This window comes from Aulonocara stuartgranti (genome assembly GCF_965226115.1).
Source record: "Aulonocara stuartgranti genome assembly, chromosome: 2".
Taxonomy (NCBI): Eukaryota; Metazoa; Chordata; class Actinopteri; order Cichliformes; family Cichlidae; genus Aulonocara; species Aulonocara stuartgranti.
In genome coordinates, this window is record NC_138940.1 from 21,285,396 (window position 1) to 21,307,792 (window position 22,397).

The window sequence follows — 22,397 nt, forward strand, 5'->3', positions numbered from 1 at the left end:
AAACAATCCCTTGTACTATTATAGCATGATGTCCGGTAGACATGTAATATGCAGGATTGAAAGAAAAGACGAGACAGTTTGTGGTGGTGTATTTCTCTCCAGAGACCCTGCTCTCGGCCTACATCCTAGTCCTAAGTACCCATAGCATAGTTGTGTGAACGTATGGCTCTGTAATAACCTCCACACACTGTTTTTATGGTTTATGATGTCAACCACTGGCTTCTAGATTCCTCGCTTTGGAGTTTGCTCTTTAACTTCGTGGCCATCTTGATCTTAAGGTGTCAGGTAACAATAGGAGTGTAGGTTAGCCAGCTGCATTTCTAAACTGTGTGGGTATAACACACAGTTACCTACTTGGGGAGGCAAAGTACCAGACTAATGATCAGAATTTCACTAACCAGAGCTGTGAAAATGCTTCAAAAGGGCACCAATATAACAAATGCAGTCAAGAGGTGAAGCCTAGCGAGCAGCTAGAGCTTTTTTTGTAAACAGCTTATGTTTGCTGTTAGAATGAGTGAGTTCCAATCTTAGCATTTAGCAAGGTACTGCTCCACAGACAGGCTTGCATGGCTTTGGATTTATATCTGTGTGAAGTAAAATAAAATGTTAAAAGATCACAAAATCCAACACGCTCAGTCTTCTGTCTTGATAAAATCTTATCAAGAGGGAATATCTTTGGGTTTTGGTTTCTTGTTCAGTAATGCAGCCAAACTGGAGAGTTTAGCACAGACTTTGTCATTTTTCTCTGTTTCTTACATTTTATGTAGCAGATAATTACGTGATTAATGGAGAGAATAATCAGACAACTAGATGACGTGTTAAGAACTCGTTAGAGCCTCCCCCAGAAAAAGAAGTCAAATACAAATTATAGAGTGCCTGAATAAATTATATTACAGATTGTTCTGACATCTAAACGTCGTAGTTTCTTTGTGTGGATGTGACAGCAGGAAATGCTTGGCTATTATCTGCCTTCTTGCAGACACACACACACACACACACACACACACACACACACACACACACACACACACACACACAACCTCGTCATAGGCAGAAGCCTGTGTGTTTCAAACGGAAGTGAAAGTTCAAACTCTGCCTTGTCATTTTTCTCCCCTCCTGTGAAGATTTAAGGGAGGGCAGCGACTGTGAGAAGCTCTCTGTTGTTTCCACTTTCCTGATTAACAACCACAGCCAGCTTCTCCAGCTCTCCTCTTTTCTTCTGCTCTCGTTTCCAGATCCCGAGTAGATTTAGGAGTCCAGTGAATTGGAGAAGTCACAAGTCATTTCCAGGATTTATACTAGGAAAACAAAAAGTGCCGCACACAGTTTCCTCTGCTTTCTTTTTGTCCTCTGTCACGTAAAGTCGACCAACCCCAGTGGTTTTGTTGTGGGATGGGAGTAGTTGAGTTAAGGTCCAGTAGCTGGGTGAGAGATCATCTAAGGGTTATAAAACAGATTCAAGAGGCTATTTACCTGGATGTGTTTGTGATTTTACATTTGGAGCGACACTTTAAAACTTTAAATAAACAGGTCACATGTCCAAGGCAGAAGGGCCACTTTTATAAAAGCCTTGAAACCTTTTTGAACCCAACACAGAAGCATCACAGCGCCGTAACACCTGCTCTTCAGACAAACACCAGGCAGCGCCATTTTCAATCACCTGTGAACGGTCAGATGACCATGACTAATAATGAAATTCCAGTTAACACATGGCAGTAATATTTTTGTCACTTGTTTGATTCCTTATGTTTTTGTTCTTGTGTTTAGGAGGAAGAAGAGGAGATAAAGCTGGAGATCAACATGTTAAAAAGTTATTCCCACCATAGAAACATTGCTACTTATTACGGTGCCTTCATTAAGAAAGGCCCTGCTGGACAGGACCACCAACTCTGGGTTTGTTAACTCGTCACATTTGTTTGTTCTTCAGCACAAACTGTGGATTATCTTAGTTTTTATTAAACAACTGCTGTTCTTTTGGGTTACCTGTGTCAAACACCACATGTTTCTGCTATTTATTTCCCATATAGTTAGTGATGGAGTACTGTGGCGCTGGCTCTGTGACAGACTTGGTGAAGAAAACCAAAGGAAACTGTTTGAAAGAAGACTGGATTGCTTACATCTGCCGGGAGGTGCTCAGGGTAAGATCAAGCACACAGTTTTTTTTTACCTTTATAAGTGACCATTTTAAATAAGTATAGAAGATGTGAGCTTTCTGGGTAATGCAACGATGCTGTTTGTGTCAAACCCTCCATCGTCAGCTAACTCTGTGTGATCTAATAACACAAACAAACACTCAGCAGGGACCTCTCTCTGCCTGCGGTGCTGTTTTAGTGTTGGTTAAAAAAACGCAGGTAGTAACTTGTTTGTGGATGTAAGCGTGGTTCAGTGTCTGGTGTTGTAAAGAAACACGATGGCTGCTTTTAGTGATTCTTTGCCAAAACATCAAAGAGCAGCCAAACTGACACTGATACTTCCTCATGTTCAGGGATTTATTCTCTCGTATGTTTCCCACTGTGACTCGGGGGGATTTCTTCTTTTAGTTATATACTTAAAAGGCCAGTTTAAAGCACATCTCTGTAAAATGTTATGGTTATCATTATGAGAGATCACGAGGTCCTGAGAAAGGCTCCGGGATGTTTGCTTCGCTTTCTGTGCTGGTGTTTGTGGCTCAGAGACATACACAGTAACATATCAGCTTATATCAGCCCCCGGTGTCCTTGATGTTGCCGTTATCTGCAACAAAAATGAAACGGAGCTCATTTTTTTTATTTTGTTGTTTTTGTAGTTGTAAAAAAACTTGAGAGACAAAGGGCTCTGGACTGTCGCCAGAGTTTTCTCCACTGCTGTCAGCCATGCTGTCTCCCCATTGTTTTAACATCACAACACACGCACGCACAAATACACACAGAAACCATGGTGAAGTCATTGTCTGAAATAAGACTTACTTCCTGTTTATTTAACCCACTTTGAAGAAGCGAGAATGCAAATACACACACTAAAACTGTGCTTGAGTTACTCGGCCACTCAGTAACTGCCTAAAGTAAGGATGTCTACTGATGGACTTGAAGCTAAAAGCTAAATCCTGCTCTCCGTTCAGTAATCCTTCAGACACATGATCTAAATGCTCTCCGAGGGCAGCGTTTGCCCCTTCGTATTTATAGCGGCGGTCATCTGACCGTGTGTGCACGGGAGTGTTTATATGTATTCATATTTGTCTTCCAGGGCCTTTCCCATCTTCACTCCCACCATGTGATTCACCGAGACATTAAGGGACAAAATGTTTTGCTCACAGAGAATGCCGAAGTCAAACTGGGTATGACACACTGACACATGCGCTGTGGTTCCTCAAGCAGACGTAACCCCTGGGAGAACAACAGAACAATCACACAGTCATATTCAAACACATAAATCTCACGACCACAAAGACGCTTCTGAAAGTAGCAACAGTTGTGGCTGTTTTTCACACATGAAACCTTTATTTTTTTTAATTTAATTTTTTTTGCAGTTGACTTTGGCGTGTCAGCCCAGCTCGATAAGACGATCGGTCGGAGGAACACCTTCATCGGTACTCCTTATTGGATGGCCCCGGAGGTCATTGCCTGTGATGAGAACCCTGAGGCTACATATGACTACAGGGTACCTAATTTCAAAGACACAGCCTTGTTTCATTTTTGTTTTTTAAGTGAGAATTAAGGCAGTTCCCAGCTGCTTAAGGTGGTTTATTTGTTATCTAACATGGTGCAGACTATGCTGTGGACAAAGTGGAAGTGGCTATATTTTAATATTGAAGTTATTCAACCACACATACATGGAAATGACTGATAAAGATGAACTACTTTACACTTTTACAGTTTCAGTCATCTCACAGCTCATGAAATCCAGATGCAGGGAAAGCAGCATTTGTGTAACTGTGGTTGTTTTGTACTGTAATGCTGAGGCATTATGCTGAGTGTGGGTCACCAACCACAAGTCATATCTGTTGTGCCACACGCATGTGAGACACACAACCAAGATTCAAACATCTGCTCTTATTATTGCTTTTGCTTCGAGCTCAGTTTAGTTTCACTTGGTTTCCAGAACTCATTGCAGTGTTTCACTCTAGTTTTTATTAGTTTCAGTCTTAGTTACTAAAATGTTTTTGGATTTATCCATTTATGATTGAGGAAGTTCAAAATAGGTAATACAAAATAAACACAAAGCTTCCTGTTATGTAGACACTGCAGCCATGAAAACCCTCCTGAGTTGACAAATTTGACCAGCGTGACGAAGAGCAAGTCTGCAGACGTTTCCTGTGTGTTGTCTGTTTTAGTTATTTTTGAAAGTGCGCAATATTATTTTTTCTTCTTGTTTAGAAGTTTTAGATGTGAGTTTATGTTTCATCAACTCTATTACCTTTTACGTGAGGGTGTCAGTAAAGCACTTTAAGCTGTTTGTTGCTGTGTAAGGCAAAACTCACTTGGAGGTCACAGGTTTGCTTTAGTCCTTTTAGCTGAAACAACGTTGTGTTGACAGCCAGGATCAGTTTCTTCTTCAACATCGTTGAGGGGATAAAAAGTCCAGTCGTCGCCTTCAGTTTGACTGGCTGCTGAGGAACACGTGGTTCTGGATGTTATTGCTACTTCGCTGCCTTCCTCATGTTTTCCAGCTGACACTGTTGAACCATGTTAGTCTGCCATGGCTGTGTTTGGTCCTGACAGCCTGACACTTTTAATTATTGTTCTGAAACACAGAAAAAATCATTCTTAGTCAGACTTTATCTTGTGTTTTCATCTGTAATGTCTGTCACTAACCAACACGTGTCGATTCGCAATATTGAGCCAGTTCAACACATATCACCACACGCAAGAAGTTCATTGTCTGTGAGATGGCTTGCAAATCGCGTCGACCATGATTTAATTCCAGCGACGCCAACTTCTGTGACGTAAAGTCGTGTAGCGCTCGCTTCTCCTGCCTGTCAGATGTGGGCTGAGAAACAGCCCCGGTCTCATAGCAGCACTCAGAAATAAGTCTGCATAAACATATATTCAACAGACAGCTTCCATAAATATAAGAAATTCACCAGAGTGACAACATCTTTCAAACACAGTCCAAAATCTTTTTGCTGTGTTCTTTTTTTTATGATGCAAACCTCATCCAAAATCTTCACGATAAAGTTCGAGTTTACTGAGTGACTGATTCATTTTATCGTATTTCGCAGAAACAACCTGAGACTGTTTTTGAAGAAATTTTATATTAATCAGATCTCACACCCACGATCTGTGAACTCTGGAGACTGTTTCTGTGATTCCCAGACCTCGATGCACTACACCGCTTTTACTAATTACATACAGTCATTTTAAAATGGTATCCAAGGTTATTAGCTACAATATAACCTTTAACCCGCCTGTCTTGTTTTTAGAGTGACCTCTGGTCTTTAGGCATCACGGCCCTAGAGATGGCAGAAGGAGCCCCCCGTAAGTTAAAAACGCATCTACACACATGCACATGACTAACTGATATGCTGAAGTGTTTTACACTACATCGTATGTATTTCCCTTCTCATTTGTTCATTTATTTTTATTTTTATTTTTTCCACATCTGTGACTCTGCTGCTCTCGGCCTGTGCCCTCCATAGCTCTGTGTGACATGCATCCAATGAGAGCGCTGTTTCTGATTCCTCGAAACCCTCCACCAAAACTTAAGTCAAAGAAATGGTAAGCCCTAAACACACACACACACACACACACACGCAGCAGGATGCAAACAGCAGTGTTTGGGATTTCTCTTCTAAAAACAGGGCCTCTGAGGGGTCTTTGTTGTGGGTTTCATGCATCTGATAAAAGATCTTCCAGCACTCTCGTCTTGAGAAGAAAAGGTTGAAAGTAATGGGCATGTCTAGATATATCAAGATAAAGTTTTTTTCTTGTTTTTTTTTTGTTTTGTTTTTTTAAAGAAGTCCAGTCATCCAGATTAAAAACCCACTGGTGTGTGTGTGTTCTGGATTGAATCCTATTTAGGGTTTGATTATCAGCCTCTTTCCTTTCTCTCTCCATATTTTCTGTGGATAATTGATAGGCACTTGTTGAACTCATGGTGGAACTGTCATGCTGTCTTTCATTCAGTATTAATGTCATCTGAAAAACGCTTTCTATTGGTGCTTTTAATAGCGTCAATGATTTGGGGTGAACTGCTTTCCCATTTCACTCCAGGCCCCCTTGAGGCAGAAAAATAAAGCAGCCCCACATTTTCCTTCCCAGTTTTCTATGACTTTACACACGGCGCATGTCACTGATTGTAGAGTGCTTCTGTAGGTAGATATCATCGTAAAAGTTGGACTCGTTATTTTGGATTTGCTTTTCCTCGGTAGAGTAGCGCTGGGAGAGGCGATTCTAGCTTTTATACTGTGGGTGAGTGGAAATACTTATTTAAGAATTATGTGGAGTGTTATGCAGTTCAGTGAATTGAATATTTATTTAATGTTGTCTTCTCTTCTGATTTGTTGAGTTTTATGGTTGGAACTACAATTTGTTGCTGGTTTTAACCCTACAAAAGCATTTTTATCATATTTGCTACATGAGTTTCTGAGACCTCCATCTCCTCAACATAATCAATACTTGCCTAAAAAACCTTAAAGTCTTGTTTGTTTTTTGTCTAAAATTAACATTGTTGCTAACAAAAAGTTGCCAAAAGCGCCGAATGTATCAAATGTGATACAAAAAATATATCATCAACAACATGATATAGCAAAAAAAAAAAAGTGGATTTTAAAAAATGAGTCTTTAAATTAGTGATTCGGTTTAGAGAATTTAGTGTATTCACAGAAATGTGGAGGAGGTTAAGTGATACTTTGTTACGTTAGTGTGTCTGTTGTTAAACCTGCTTGTAATGCTTTCACATTTGTCTGTATTTTGTCTGCAGGTCGAAGCGTTTCTTGTCGTTCGTTGATAGTTGCCTGATCAAGAACCATCTACATCGACCCACCACAGATGTCCTACTGAGACACGCCTTCATCAAAGACCTGGCTAACGAGAGACAAGTTCGCATCATGCTTAAAGATCATCTGGACCGAACCAGGAAGAAGCGAGAGAAAGGTCAGGGCAAATAAAGGCAGTAAATTTAAACCATAAACAAGCTATTGGCTGTTTTCCTGCTGTCTGTATACAGGGTGGTTTACAGTGACAGAAGCTAGGGCTATTTTTCTGCTCATAGGCTGCTTCACATTTTCCAAAGTCATCCAGCGAGCCAGATCAGAGTCTTTGCTGGACCACTTGTGTGACACCACTTCTCTGCAGGGTTCACAGTTTAATTCCACGTAAAACAAAGGCTGTCATATCTGCACTACGCTGTTAGAATCTGAAAATCCTTTCAGGTGTGTCTAAGTGTCAGGGGTTTTTCAAAGTAAAATGTCAGGTTGAATTTATCACCATGTTTTAAAAATTGACGGTATCTTCTGGCTTTGAGCCCAGCCGTGGTGGATAACGCCGCACACTTGAGCTGAGAGTGGACCAGCTGCTCTCACGGCAGCAGCAGCTGTTTCGCTCAGGCTGCTCAGACAAACACAGCATTTTGCCTCATTTCTTGCCTGCTGTTTATGGAAATGATTCATTTGGTTGCCATTTGGTACTTTTGCATATATTCTGCTTTGTTGTATCTTCATTCATTTTGTCAAAGCTTATGAAAACATATTCTGATGCTAACAGCGCCGGCGAGGCAGACGAGGAGAGCGCAGCAGCGGGAGAATGTTAGGTCAGGCCGAAGGGAAGTCTCGGGCTGACCTTTGCTTTCCTTTTTCTGCTGCATTCTTTTATAACAATGTCTCGCTCACAAAGATGGACGAACGAAGCGAGGACGAAGGGAACAAAAGGCATAGAAACAGACAAAAGAACAACAAATTAGGAATGTGTAACACGAGGAAGCAAGCTGTGAGACGTATAGTGTGAACGTAATTTATCCTCCGCTTACTCTGGATGAGCTGCATGTGCTGAATCACTGATGCCAAAATGTGCAGTCAGACAGTGAGAAAAACAGTCAGGACGGAGATATTTATGACTCTCTTTGCTTTGTTCTCATGTCAGTATTCAGACAGTGTAAGTAATCCTCATAATGTCTATTAGCTTTATTTTTCTTCATTTGCAAAAGTGAGAGAGAGAGACGCTGAGGGGAAGTAAGGAGGAAACGAATCACCATCTGGTTCTAATCTTCTGTTGGCTTATAACAACACTCTAATGACTGGTAGGCTTTCTGCTGTATGCGCTGTGTGTATGCAGTGTGTATAAGGCCATATTTGTGATTTAGTGTGTGTTTCTGTTCCCCTGTGCCCCTCCACAGTAATGAAATGTTGGTAGTGTTACTGTGAAGAGAAAAAACTTTGCAAGTTCTGCAAGAAAGGGGAAAAAAAAGAAAATCAGTGCGTCCGGATGTGATGCAAAAACGGATGTGTCATTCATCATACCCAAGAGTGTAGTTTGGACAAAGATGTCTGTGTTTTGGAAGATGAGTCACTCCAAAAAGAAATGATTAAAGTCCCACTTTTCAGTCAGGAAAAACTAGGCCGTCCCCTCCAGTCCTTCCCGTGTCTTTCAGCTCCTTTGGAGCCCTTCAAGCATGACATCACCACCATATAAAATATGCTTTTGCCCTGTTTGTTAACGAAAGTCTTCTTTTCTGCTTCGAACAAATCCACCTGTGTTGCGTTGCCTTTTTGGCTTCTTAATGGCAACATATGGTGTGTCAAGTTGATGTTCAACTCACCCCAAGCTCCTATCACACCATATGGTGGCCAAATGTTGTTATAGGAAGCTGACTGGACCCATCTTCATGTACCCCCTTGGAAGAGTGATTGATTTTAGTGCAGTGTTCATGAAGGCGGTCCTGGTTAAAAATGACACTGGGATAGTAGCATTTTTAAACATTTCCTACCTGTGCTAACACATGCTTGCATGCATTGTGTTGCCGTGTGTCCCTTGATAAAAGGTGTATGTGGAAACGAGAGACACCTTTTAGATGGGGAAGCACTGCTGTCCTGAAATCTACTACAGCATAAAACTCTGCTCCTTTAGGCTTCCATAAAAGAAGCCTCTTTCATTTTTTGCTGAATAACTTTGCCCACACTAGACTTTTGTGTGGCTTTGATAATGACAAAATTGCTACTGGCAGCAGACGATGAAGGGGGAAGAGGGTAGGGCATGGAGGAAATTTTAATGAAATAGCGGCTTGCTCACAAAGCCAGAAACACAGATGAGAATTCCCACCGCGGTGCTGACACATCAGAATCGTTCACCCAAGACACCACCCGTGAGCGCATCGCATTTCTAACGCGTCAATTTACAGTAGAGCGTGCAGTGCAGCGTGTGGATGGTGCGACTCGTCAGAGAGTCTTCACTTTCTCTGCATCTGGGGCCAGATGCATGAAGGCCTGGTGACTGACGTCATACAGTGGCTGTTTGTGCATCAAGTTATTTGAAATGTCAGTGAAAGGAAAGACAAAGAAGAAGCAAAAGTGAAAGAAATGCACTCGCTCGAAGTAGAGAAAAGAAACTGTTTTATTTTGGAGTTTCAGTTCTGGAATAATAAAAAGAATAATCTGTACGAGAGCATTGGTGCTGCAAGGCAAAAAGGAGAAATGGTGTAACCGCTCACAGCACAAAAGGGCAGATTATTACTACAGCAATTTATTTAAGCACCTACAATTACCAAAGAGAAGAAAAAGTTTCACGAGGTTCAGTACCCATTAAATTATGTGCCAGATGACTTAAACTGGAGATATTCATACAGATGTGCGTCTGTGCGCTTCTGTAAACAGGACAAAATGTTCTGTGATATCAGCTGTTTGCCTAAAGGTGAGATTGTGTCTCAGCTTATTTTTCATCGGCATCATTTTGGGTTTGACTCTGAAAAAGTGTGAAGTATCAGGACCAGTGTCCATGTGGGAAAAGGAGTACGTGTATTTAAATATCACCATGTTGGGTGCTGCATAGTAACTTTTTACTGTATCCACTCCTCCTCGCTTTCTCTTCTCTCTCCTTTTTACTCTCTCAGAGGGCCCAGAGTATGAATACAGTGGCAGTGAGGAAGAGGATGATGAGGTCACAGAAGAGGAAGGAGAACCCAGGTAAAGCTTTGTCACGCCAGGCAAAATATTATTCACCAGAAATTAAAGCAGGACTCAGTTACTACATGATCCTTTGTGAAGTAATAATCACACTAAGCAACAAGCTGTCAAGCACACATCATGCGTCTGCCATATAAACATATAAATGATTTTTTTAATTGTTATTAGGTCTTAAGTGATCATTGCTACTGAATCACTACAGGTTATGTTTTATTATAAGTCCACAGACAGATGTTGCTGTCCCTGGATGTCAAATAGCAGATGGTGCCGTGCACAGAGCTCACTCACTCCTAGAGTGAGATTAATGTGTGTGTTTTTGTTGCTGTGACCACTTTCCCTTCGTCCTCACGTTAACTCGAGCACGTCACTCGCACTTGACTTAATGCCGCTCACGTGTCTCTCTCCATCAGCTCCATAGTCAATGTTCCCGGCGAATGGACGCTGAGGCGGGAGTTTCTTCGACTGCAGACAGAAGATCACGAAGGCGGCAGAGACGTAGGGCGCGGAGGAGGTGGTGGAGGACAACAGGTAGTTTGTTTTGTTCTGTGCAGTTTTGTCTACATGCATATAAATTTTAGTAAGATGCAGAGAATTACATGTGATACATTTATTATGAGCAGCAGGTTATTTTACTGAACTATTTCACATTTAGCAGTTAGCTTTCAGTATCGTGTCAGGGTTAGACAGCACTCCGCTCAACGGTGGATGAAGTCAAACATGAATCGGTTTTCTTAGTTGCATTTTAAGTGTGGTCATGTTGTATTTGACATCCAGGCGTTGCAGCAGCACAGGCAGCAGCTGGAAGAACAGGAGCGATACAAGCAGCAGATCCTGGCTGACAGACAGAGGAGGATCCAGCAGCAGCAAGAGCAACGGCAAAAGTTAGAGGATGTAAGTGCTGTTATTTACAGTGGTTTCCATAGGATTCACTCCGCATTGACACATTAATAATAAAATATTAAGAGCGAATATAATATTTTATTGTGTGTGCTTAACTTCCTCTTTCACCTTCCTCATATCGAGTCTTTAAACTGCGACCGTTGTGACTTTATGTAGTTTTACTGCAGGGAACAATGTCAGCATAAAGCCTTAATGTTTGTTTAATACTTACATTTGTTAGGTTGATTAAAACAGTTCCCTTTGTTGTTGCCTGCAGCAGAGGCGACAGCTGACAGACTGTGCCTTTCAGTGGGGAGAGCTGCAGGAGGTCTTCCTTGGGGAGGAGTCTGAGCTCCACGACAGCAGGATCTTAGTGGATGAGGGAAACAAGAGGAGCGACAGGAGACAGGTGCAGATGAACTTTTGACTTGGTAGCAGTTGGAGGATCTTTTTATACATGCATACTGAGTCCACTGTAGGTGTAGTGGTGAATTTCCAAAGCTTAGGTTTTACAGCAGTGTTATGATAACCTTACAGGAGACCTGTTACGTTTATTTGCAACTTTATCTGAAGCGAGCCCTTTTTGTCACGTCCTGAGCTCAAGATGGTTCAGTTTTCTCTATGCGCAGATAATATTAGCAAAGCTAATATGGTAGATAACCACAACTTAATGAAACTGCTTAATATATTTATCTTAAACAGTTACCATTGTTGTTGGTGCTTTCCAAAAAAGCTTGTTTGGTTTGTTAATATGATGTCGCTTGAGGAGAGGACAAAAGCTGAACTGCGTGAAGGTGGACAGTGATTGGTTTAAAAACATCAGATGTAAGCACTGATTCTTAGCTGACCAAACAGCTGTTGGATGAGCTGTAACATGTGTCCCAGGCTCTCCCACCGTGTTCATGTCTTTACCACCTTCTTCACCTGACAAGTTTTCCACCTGTGATGGTTTCCCAGGGTTTCAGATGAGTTTTAAAAAAAATGATCAGAAGCATCAAGCAGACACACAGCAACTTTGTCACTTTGTTTCTATCATATTCACGTGCTCGGTTGTTTAATTAATTAAAAAAAAGCTCCCGAGGGGAAGATCAGGCTCCATAGCTGCTTAATGCTCCGCTGTGTTCGTCACCTGGCTGCTAACTTTGTCTGCTGCCTGGTGCTGGATAAGTAGTCTACAGTGCATTAAACAGAGCCTTTTTTGCCAAAAACAGCTGCCTACTGAGATGGAAATGATGCTGATGAGGACTGTCGGGATGGAACAAAAGTGAAGACGTGCATAGTGATAAGTTACTTCTTGCTGAAATGTCTTCCCAGTAGGCTGACTGCTGCATGTCCTTACTAACCCCTGTGTTTGAGACATAAAAGCCAACACAACAGCTGAACGTGTATATGTGAGTGATAGGAGTGATAGGCCCCTGAGAGTCTGACCTGGGTACCAAAACTGCTCTGACCTCCAACAGCTAATCCCTAAAACATCTCATGTCTTTAGATTATAGTTTGAGCAAAGTTATATAATGTCTGTGAAGTAGCTGTCAGAGGAGTTACTTTGTGACAGGTGACTGAAACACTGTGTGTGTGTGTGCGTGTGCGCGCGCGCGCATGTGCTATCTACATTTGGTTCAAGCTTCAGAAAATAAAGCTGTGATGATGATGATGTGCACGGCACTGATAGCGGGTGCACCTGTCAGGCTTTGTCACTTGGGTGATAAAAACACACCTTCAATGTAACAGAGTGATGAAGGACCTGGTGTAGTCTTCTCAGTTTTTGAGGACTTAACTGGTGCAGGTTAAGAATAAAGTAAAAGACGAGGTCTGTATTTGGACATTTTTTCACATTTCACTGTACCGCTGAAAGTTTTCTGAATTATTTGGAGTTTGAATAAGTTTTTTTTCCCCATCAAGACTGTTTCCCCCCCCACAAAGCTACAACATGAATATGTTTTACTTCATTAAAACTCAGTTTATTGCATCACAGAAACCTGAGACCATGAGAATGACCTTTTCTGTGAGGCAGTGTTACAAAGTAACTGTAGCTATGTGTGTGTCTGTATGCACACATTTAACAAAGTATGCTGAGACGGTGAACTGTCTGTATCAGTTTCAATCATTTTGAGCAAAGACACAAAGACACTCTTTTTACTGTTTTAGAAATTCATTTTTTACTCATTAATTTTGACACATGCTTAATGAATCTATTCCATACACCAGTGGGTTTCAATAGGTTTATATTAACACTGCAGAGCAGGTTAGTGACTGGGGATTCTTCTTGTTGAAGATGCTGTATTTAAATGCTATTAATATCTGTCTTATTTTACTGTGTGTGTGTGTGTGTGTGTGTGTGTGTGTGTGTGTGTGTCAGGGAGGTATCTGTACGTGTTAGTCTGATTACCTCAAAGTCATTAAGGTCAGCATGTGTAATGGATCTATCTGATGCTTCATTAACTTTCACTGTATGTGTGTTTAATTATGCGACAGGTTCAGTGAGCACATGATGTGATCTTGTATTATGTCAGATGAATAACACGTCTGCTGCTCCCAATCATCGCACACATCGATTGATTTAGCAAGTATTGCGTGATGTAGTTCAGTTCACTGTCAGCGGCTTCAGACTGTAGAGGTCGCCTCTCCAACTGGAAAGGGAATACTCATTACACAACCTTACTTTTTACAAATCTAAATGATTTGTAGCAAGTAAGGTCTGATTTCCCTTTAAAGAGTTGCAATGTGACATTTCTTACAGTAGTGGTCAGGATGGGTTCCAGTTCTCACTGGATTAGTGGTGACGGTCACTTAAAAGGAGCTACAGCTGCAGCATGGCTCTGCTTTAATCGTGATGTCATGCTTTGAATCCTCCTGTATCGTCACAAAAACTTGGCATAGTTGTTTTTGGCCTTTTTTAACTTTTATTGACAGATACAGTGAAGAAATGACTGGAAAGCAGAGGGAGAGAGAGACAGGAGAAGGCATACGGCAAAGGGCTGTGGGCCGGACGCGTATGCCATGTGGTCGCCTGCTCAACACACTGAGCTAAACTGGGCCAGTGTGTTTGACTGGATTTTAAATCATCGTTCTGACTGGCACACATTTTCATGGCTTAAACCTGAGTATAAAATGGTTTTCTGGCAAAATGCAGAACAAATCAGCACAATATCCTTTATTTCTATTGATTGGTGACTTTCATCTAATACCACCAGAAGGTCATAAACCACACGGTCCAGATGACACATGTGAACAATACATCGAGTCGGTCACTTGAAGCTGGTTATAAAAGTGATTCGGTGCACACACAGTTTTATCTTCTATCACTTTTACAGCAGTAAGCTTGTCTGTAGGCTGCTACAAAACTGTGTTGGTGCCTAAAACTAAAATTATCTTTCTATCAGTTGAACAGGAGAGGATTTTATTGTGCAAATTACCAGTAACTTACCAGTTTAAATCAGATTAAGGTTTAAAATGTGCGTGACTGTGGTTGTGACCAGTTTGAGTGACAGCTGCGAGCTGTCTCTGAGGGTTCACCTCAGAACTGAACCTCGTGTTTGTGGTTTTAGTTGCTTTGGAGGACTTTTAACACATCCTTTCAATCTAAATACAAACTCATATGTAATGTCACTGTGGCTTTGTTCTTGTTTTCCTGTTGTCACGTGTATCACTGTAGAGTTCAGTGTAGCATGATTCCTGTCTCAGGTGTAATTGTTAGTGCTTCCTTGTTAACAAAGCTGTAATTAGTTTGTAGACTCAAGGCCTCGGTTCTCACCCTGCAACAGTTTTGTCCTTGCGCGTCCTCACAGTGGCACCATCGATTGCTCGCAGATGAGGTGAGCTTCACCTTGGATCACTGCTCAGAGGGCGCTTACGTTTGTCCTGCAGACATTTGATTTGTAATCAGGTTAAGCTGCCGTTTCAGCTTAAACCCTGTTTAGTGTGACCCTTCACATCAAAGCCCAGTGAACACAATTTGAAGCCAATGGTGCAATCACTGAAAATATTTACATAGATTAGATTTGATTAACCAGTGTAAATGCAAAAAAAATTCAGTTTGTGCTACTTAGTTTTTTCTCTTTTATAATGAAATATTTAAAGTTGAGTGTGGCGGCTAAAAGCTTCGTGCCATCTTGCACACTCTGAATATTTTAGTTCCCACCTCCTCAAAACCTCAGAACATCTTAATTAAAGTGTGTGTGTGTGTGTGTGTGTCCTGAACAGGATCAGGCAGGCAGACAGTGGAGTGCCGATGTGTCAGTGAGGCCTCTGGACTCTGTGGCGGAGCAGGTAACAATCCTTCACTTCATATTTGTTCATATATTTGCTTGTTTACCTGTCACTCACATACGAGTGACAGCAGGTGAATTTTCTCTTGAAATATTCCAAATGTGAGCCGATCCTTCATGTGGTCGATGAAAGCAAACAGCGTGGGAGTGTCCAGACTGCACCTCGTGTCTCTTTTTCTCTTGCTTTCTTTCACCATCTCTGTATGTTCTTATGAATGTGTTGCATGTTGTTAGATGTGTTATAAACCTGGATTCTCTTTTATTTTTAACACTTCATGAACAGCATCAGTGTAAACTGTTAACTTCTCTTATTTCTTATAGTTACAGCTTTTTTTTTTTCTTGTAGCCTGACAGTAAAATTGAAACTATTCAAAGACTTGTATTTGTTTAAATCTTTCTTAAGTAGAAATTTTCTGACATGTGAGGTGAGAAAAAATGTGTTGCTGACAAGAGAATAAGGTTTAACCCAAAGACTGAAATGCAGACAGAGAGACAGCAGCTGGCTGTTGTTTGCGTCTCGGGTGGATGGAAGATGAAAAGATGTGCGAGTGAAGGCAGATGAGGAGTCAGAGGTGAAGCAGGTGGTGGTAATTGATCGTCTGCGTTTCATGTTTGAAGTGAAGTTTACGGAGGGTGACAGACCTGTTTGTTCTGGTGAAGTTTATTATTTAAAGTTCTCAGTCAGACATTAGAGGTTTGTAATTTTCAGTGTGAGACTACTGCAGGAATGCAGAGAAGTCTCTGAGGAATCACTGACTTACACTTTACTGTACCGATAGCATCAGTTCTCAGTTTAAAGCCAAACCTTATCACAGCTTGGCATCTCTTTTTGTTTTAAAAGGCTTTCCTCTCCATCTCTCTCTCCACTGATCCCAGCACGCCTCCTATCCTCAGTTGGGTCCTCCTTCCATCCATCCCTCTGCTCGCAGCATGGGATCGCTTTCGCTTCCAGCAGCTCTCTTTTAACTTGTCTTGGGATGATACTATCTAACCTCAGTAGATGTTTCAACATAAAAATTTGCAAAACATGGTTATATTTCTAATGCTCATACTCTTCATCTCCTTCTTTAGTTCTAAAGACGCACATCTCTGTATTGTTATGATTTTGTGGTGTGATTAGACTTCTTAATTTGTACTCCACCGCCTGCACTGACTGTTAAATGGTAAATGGCCTGTATTTGTATAGCGCTTTTACTAGTCCCCCCTAGGGACCCCAAAGCGCTTTACACACCCAGTCATCCACCCATTCACACACACATTCACACACTGGTGGAGGCAAGCTACAGTTGTAGCCACAGCTGCCCTGGGGCAGACTGACAGAATAATTACATTATACATGATCTTTTCTGATGTGAGAAGTACACATGTATTGTGTGTTTGAGTCGATCATTTTTCCTTCTTCAACAGTTCAGTCTGGTTTGGTGTTCGGTGACTTTTTAGACTACAAACAGAATATCAGACCTTACCATGACACTGAGTCAGGAAAGACTGCGTTTCGAGTGATCGTGGAGTCGGGTGTGGGTGAGATGGTTAGGTTGGCGAGGCAAGAGTGGACAAACTGTGCTTGTGGGCAGGCAGATAGAAACGCAGACTGGTGGTGGAGGCAGAGTGAGAGCAGGCAGGTGAAGGCTGCTTTTGTGCTGCAGGAGGGTGGAGGCTGAGCTGGGCACACGAGAGAAGTGAAGAGCTGACAGTCAACTGAGTATAAGAGACTAGAAGCACTAAGGTGACTAAAGTGGGCAGCTACTAAGTTAAGTTAATTGCAGTTTTGAGCCCCAAATGTTCATCTGAGTGAAGAAATCTGATTATTTATTTATTATTTTATTTTATTTAGAAAGAGGGGCAATACATATTAATGAACATTTTAACAAATGTAAATATGCCAGATTATAGCCTTGGGCTAATTTCCATCTGCAGACCCTCTGACAGGTTGGTGTTAAACACAAGTTAGTAAAAACATACAGAGACAATATTTACAGATCATGTGACAAGGACAAAAACAGTGATCACATTATACTAGAACAAACAATGACAAGAAGAGTGGACAACAGAGGACAGTATAGATTTCGATAACGGAAACACATCAATTATATTGCACAAACCCCAGTAATAATAATAATAATAATGGATTGGATTTATATAGCGCTTTTCAAGGCACCCAAAGCGCTTTACAATACCACTATTCATTCACTCTCACATTCATACACTGGTGGAGGCAAGCTACAGTTGTAGCCACAGCTGCCCTGGGGCAGTATTGCACATGCGCTGACTGTCCTGATACAGACCCTGTGCACGAGAAAATGCTTCCTGTTCCTGTTAAAACTTCCTGTTTTAAGACCGGACGTAGGGTTGTACATTTCCGGTAGCTTTACTTTGAGGTCAATCGCTACTGTGAAGATGGATTCCTAAATTATGCCCAAAATTGCGTAAAGTTACAAAGAGCAGAGGTGGGAACACTCACCACTGCTGTGTCATAAAAAAATCAAATGATCAATTTTGACGTTTGAAGAGTGCAGATCGATTGGTTGTTTACATCACTCAACACGAGCAGAACTGCATTACTGCATGCAGAAGACACCTCGTCCACATCTCTGTATAGTGACAGTTCTTATGATTGAAACTGGGAAATGTTCAGCATTCAAACTACAGGTGAACATTAGTCAAAGGTTTTCCCATTATGTCGATATGCACAGGGCAGCAGCAGAGTATGGCAGTCTGAGTTTTACTCATTTCCATCACTGTAACAGAACACATGGATTTCCTCTGTTGTCTGTTTTGGTTCTATTTTCTCTGTTCAGATGTTTATCTTGATTGAGGTTTATGTTTTAGCTGGAAGAAAAACAAGCTCTGGTTTGAGATTATATATAGATCTGAAATTAGTGATAGTGATTCTCTATTTTGTCTCCGTCTCACAGTGTTGGACAGCAGACGGTGTGTTTGTAATGTTTCTGTGTGTAGGCCTTGTGTTCAGGCGCAGTTTAGTTAAACAGGATTAGGAAACTATGCTGTGCATTCTGACTGCGGCTTCCATGTTGTTTCCTCATTCTCAAGAAAACTGCATTAAAGTGATTTAAAGCAGTTTTCCCTCGATGGCAGCAAATACCTGAGCTGCTGTAGTTGTTGTCTTAAGCACAGACTGGACGTCGTTGTTAAATTGTTCTCACAAATCCTGAAGCGATTTTTTTTTTAACCTACTTACTTTCCCCGTGTTTCTGTTCTCTAATAAACCACTATAACAGTTCATGCTTTAATATGTCATATTTATTGTCATGTGACTAATGTGACTCTGGCCAAATCAGACCATAAAGCAGAGCGTGCAGTTTTAACAGATCTGATACTGTGTGCTGAAGGCTGATCTGCTTTAAATATTGCCAGGATACATAAATTCATCCATGTTTTTGTAAAAAAAAATATAATTTTAAATCATGTTCCGGACAATATAAAATTCCTGTTGGATGTGTTTAAGAAATGAATACATTTATAGTTAAATACTGATGTGCAGACGACACCATTGGCTGATTTATTTACAGCTTCATTCCTGTCAGTGTTTGCTGTTTAATGAATGTTTCCCCTGTTTGTTGCTTTACCAGTTTGTGTTGTTGAAACTAGCTTAATAGGCCAGTGTGTGTTATATTTCTGTGCTATATCTGTGGGCTGAGCCTGGGAGTGTCCTTTTCATTGGGGATGCACAGCTAACATTTAACACAAATGACCTTTGTTACCCTCATAGTCGGCATATAGTTATATACTGTATTTGATACAGATGTACAGAGTTAGTTGTACATGAGTTGGAGTGGACCAAACCACGTAGCACTGGTTAGGACAAATTTGGTGCCATATAAAATGGGGTGTCAGCACTAGATTGCTAAAATAAAGCTTAAAACGAAATTTTGTTAGCAAAGAAAATCAATAGCCACGTCTTTAGTTTTTTCTACTACAATTGATTGCTAAGCATGACCATTTAAATTGACGACTTAAAAGTGACCGTTGTACAGTTAAAACACTTATTTTAAGTGTGCATATTAAGCCATTAGTCCATTTAAAAAACCACTCTATCAAAAAAAGGGTTATTCCACATAAACATTTAGCTGAAGTCCATTTGTCCCGCTATAATTGACATTTGAGTAAAATCACATTTTCATGTTCATGGGGCATCTGCCACTTAAATCACTTTGACACTACTACTAGTAGTTAAATGAGCAAAGATGGTGGGAAACGTTTCAGTTTGTCTTTGTTCATGTGATTGTGTTACATTTGAATCTTGTGAGTAGCTTTGTAAACTGTTTGGGTGTTACTTTGTAACACAGTATACACGCCGTTTAAGAAGGACACTTCCAGGCTTTGTCAGTTTGTATTTCTGCTCTTCATGTTTGCTACATAGAGAGCAGTGGCTCCAAACCAGCTGCTTCAGCGTAAGGCCCAGCATTCGCAGTCTCGGCTTCAGTCGCAAGCCAAGTCCCAGCCCCTGGCCCAGCATCAGCAGCCCTCAGCGGGCAGGAGATCCCACCGCACCCTGCCCAAGGACCAAACCCAACTCCTGTCCCTGCAACACGACCACAGACACAGGGAGAAAGAGCAGCAGAGGAAAAGAGAAATGCCTGTGGCATCACACCACAAGCTAACGGCTAATAGCGGGAACACTGCTGCTGCCGCCGCCGCCTCTCCCAGGCGCTCTCCAGTCAGTCAGAGCTCAGCGGTAAACCCTGCCCCCCTCAGCCTGCTAACATCTTCATTTCTTCTACACCCTACCTGGTCTTTTTGTACTTTCTCTTCTTGCTCACCGGTGCGAATATCATGCACTTTTTTTATTTGTTGTCAAAGTGCAAACATTTCATTTTTGCAACGCTGTGATGATTTAATCAGCTTTGGCTTTGTTGCTTTTCATGTAAATGCATGATGACAGATGCATTTGTGGGGGGTGGAGGCTGAGGATGCATGTGGTTTCTGGCCTCTATTCATATCATCGAAGCTAAACCACACAAGGAACATGAACATGACCCACTGGTGTTATTTACAGAAATATGTTGAGACAGTCACATGATCGTGGTGATTGAAAAACATTTGTTTCTGCTCCTGATGTTATATTAGACACTCTCCAAACCACAAATTTCTGAACATGTTGAAAATATTTAAGCCTGAGCGCCTCGAAAGGAGAACAGGTTGAAACACAGTCAGGGCTTCACAGAGTCTGCCTTTAGGACTTTAATGTCAGGGAAGCAGAGCTGTGTCACAAATATAATATGCTTTTCGTTATTTTTCAAAGCTATACTGTACAATAGTTTATATTAAACATTAGGGCAGCTCAGCTCAGTCTTCAGACTAGTCTAAATGCACAGTTTCATGGCAGCTCTGTTTAGATTTCCTTTATTTTAGCCTTTGGTTCCGTGTAATAAGAGACTATTCATAATATGCTCTTCTCAGAAACACATCTCGCCTGCCATCTCCTCTTTAAATGTTTTGCTTGTGAGGGGCAGCGAATCACAGGAAAGTTTTATTAAAATAGGGTTGGCTTAAAGGGAAAGCTGTATATGTTAAACAAAGACGCCGGTATAAGATAGATGAGGATTATTTTGAACCAAGAACCTGACAAGACGACTCTAGAGTCCAAGAATGAAAAGATGGTGCAAAGATCAGCATAAAAAGTTCCCTTTGAGGTTTTATATTTTCATATGTTGTTACATGCTTGTTGAGAGATTAAAGGCACATTATTACATAAACTAGACCCCCCGATAGTTATGTGGACAATTTCAGTGTATAAACTGTTAAAGAAAATAAACTTTGAAGTAAATCAAGACTTTTTTTTTCACCCACGACACTTCAGAATCGGTTTAATTTGCCCTTCTTCTTCCTGCACAGGCTGTTTTTGTCTCTTTAGTCACTTCTCATTAGAAACATTTTCACAGTCTCAGAAATGGCATCTTTCAAAATGTCATACACCTCGATGATAAAATTCAAAACTCATTCCAACCTTCATTCTAACCTCATTTAGATTCGCTCCTAACCAGACGACTGTGTCCGTTTGTTTATGTCTATTTAACAACAGACATAAACAAACTTAATGGTTTGTTTTATATTTTAGATGGACTTCCACGAATCAAACTTAGCCAAATTGCTTTTAGCTGCTGGTCTTCCTGGCCAGATGCACTCGAGGCTGGGCTCCGGAAGCAGCTCTAGTCCTTGTACCCCAGCCATGCAGAGAGCTCACTTCATCCAGGTATACAACAGATGTGTCACATAGCTCATGCATGCAATTGTGCAATTCTAACACTTTGGGTAAGGCTACAGTCCCACTAGAGAAAACGATGAATGGAGACCGCTGTGTGACCAAAATTATTGCAGTTAACTTTGAAAGGATCACTTCAACGATGGGGACCAAGTCTGGGGACCACTCAGGCAGTTGCTGTCTTCAAACTTTGGCGCATTAAGTTAGTGATGAAATGGCAACAAGGCAGCTTTCAGTTTTGAGTAGGAAAGGGCATTAGTGCAGTTAATTAAGTCTGTTCCCATCAGACTTGTATTGTTGTATCTGAACCAGGGTGGACTCACACAGCCAACAATGCACAATCTGCAGATCAAACATGACCGTCTTAGACTGGGCCAGATCTAAACGTGGCAAATGTACCAACAAGCAGACATAGCTTGTTCATTTCTTTAATCACCTGCATTTTATTAAGAGCAAGTTTGCTCATCAAAAATGAGGGCATGAATAATGCGTGCAGGGTTTCTGTTTTTCTCTCTGAAACGTGGCATTTAGAATAAATGTTTATAAGGGTGAACTCTTCTGTTACACGTTGCTGTAACAGAATGTGTGCGTGGTCCTGAGAAGAGAGACTCGGGTGGAGCGAAGTTACAAACTATTCCTCCATGAAACCTCGAATCTGTGTCCAGCAGCTTAATGAAGATGCTGTTATTGTGCTGTGTGCATAAATGCTTGCATTTATGTTTTTCTGCAGTATGTGAAACTGAGCTTTGCACCAGGGCCTTGCTCTCTGAAGAAATGTTATGTGCGTAGTTTGTTGGCTTTGCTACTGATGGTGCAGCTGTGATGAGCTGATAGAGAGGAACAGGAACACTCCTGAGTGATAAGATCAACCCTAACTTGACTGTCATTCATTGCGTCATTCACAGAACCTGCGGATCATGATGCTGTAAAACATGAT

At 41.2% G+C, this 22,397-nt stretch overlaps 1 protein-coding gene across 1 annotated transcript in view; it reads left to right on the plus strand.

Annotated features, from left to right (window-relative positions):
* The window catches only part of LOC309688350 (mitogen-activated protein kinase kinase kinase kinase 4), a 57,430-nt gene that overhangs the window by 14,073 nt on the left and 20,960 nt on the right, over positions 1-22,397 (plus strand). Inside the window, exons 4-17 of the mRNA XM_082504013.1 lie at positions 1,768-1,893; positions 2,028-2,138; positions 3,223-3,313; positions 3,506-3,636; positions 5,399-5,453; positions 5,615-5,693; positions 6,898-7,070; positions 10,018-10,090; positions 10,501-10,618; positions 10,865-10,981; positions 11,247-11,378; positions 15,173-15,238; positions 19,619-19,933; positions 21,317-21,451. Coding sequence (XP_082360139.1) covers positions 1,768-1,893; positions 2,028-2,138; positions 3,223-3,313; positions 3,506-3,636; positions 5,399-5,453; positions 5,615-5,693; positions 6,898-7,070; positions 10,018-10,090; positions 10,501-10,618; positions 10,865-10,981; positions 11,247-11,378; positions 15,173-15,238; positions 19,619-19,933; positions 21,317-21,451 — 1,722 coding nt within the window. The remainder of the gene's footprint in view (positions 1-1,767; positions 1,894-2,027; positions 2,139-3,222; positions 3,314-3,505; positions 3,637-5,398; positions 5,454-5,614; positions 5,694-6,897; positions 7,071-10,017; positions 10,091-10,500; positions 10,619-10,864; positions 10,982-11,246; positions 11,379-15,172; positions 15,239-19,618; positions 19,934-21,316; positions 21,452-22,397) is intronic.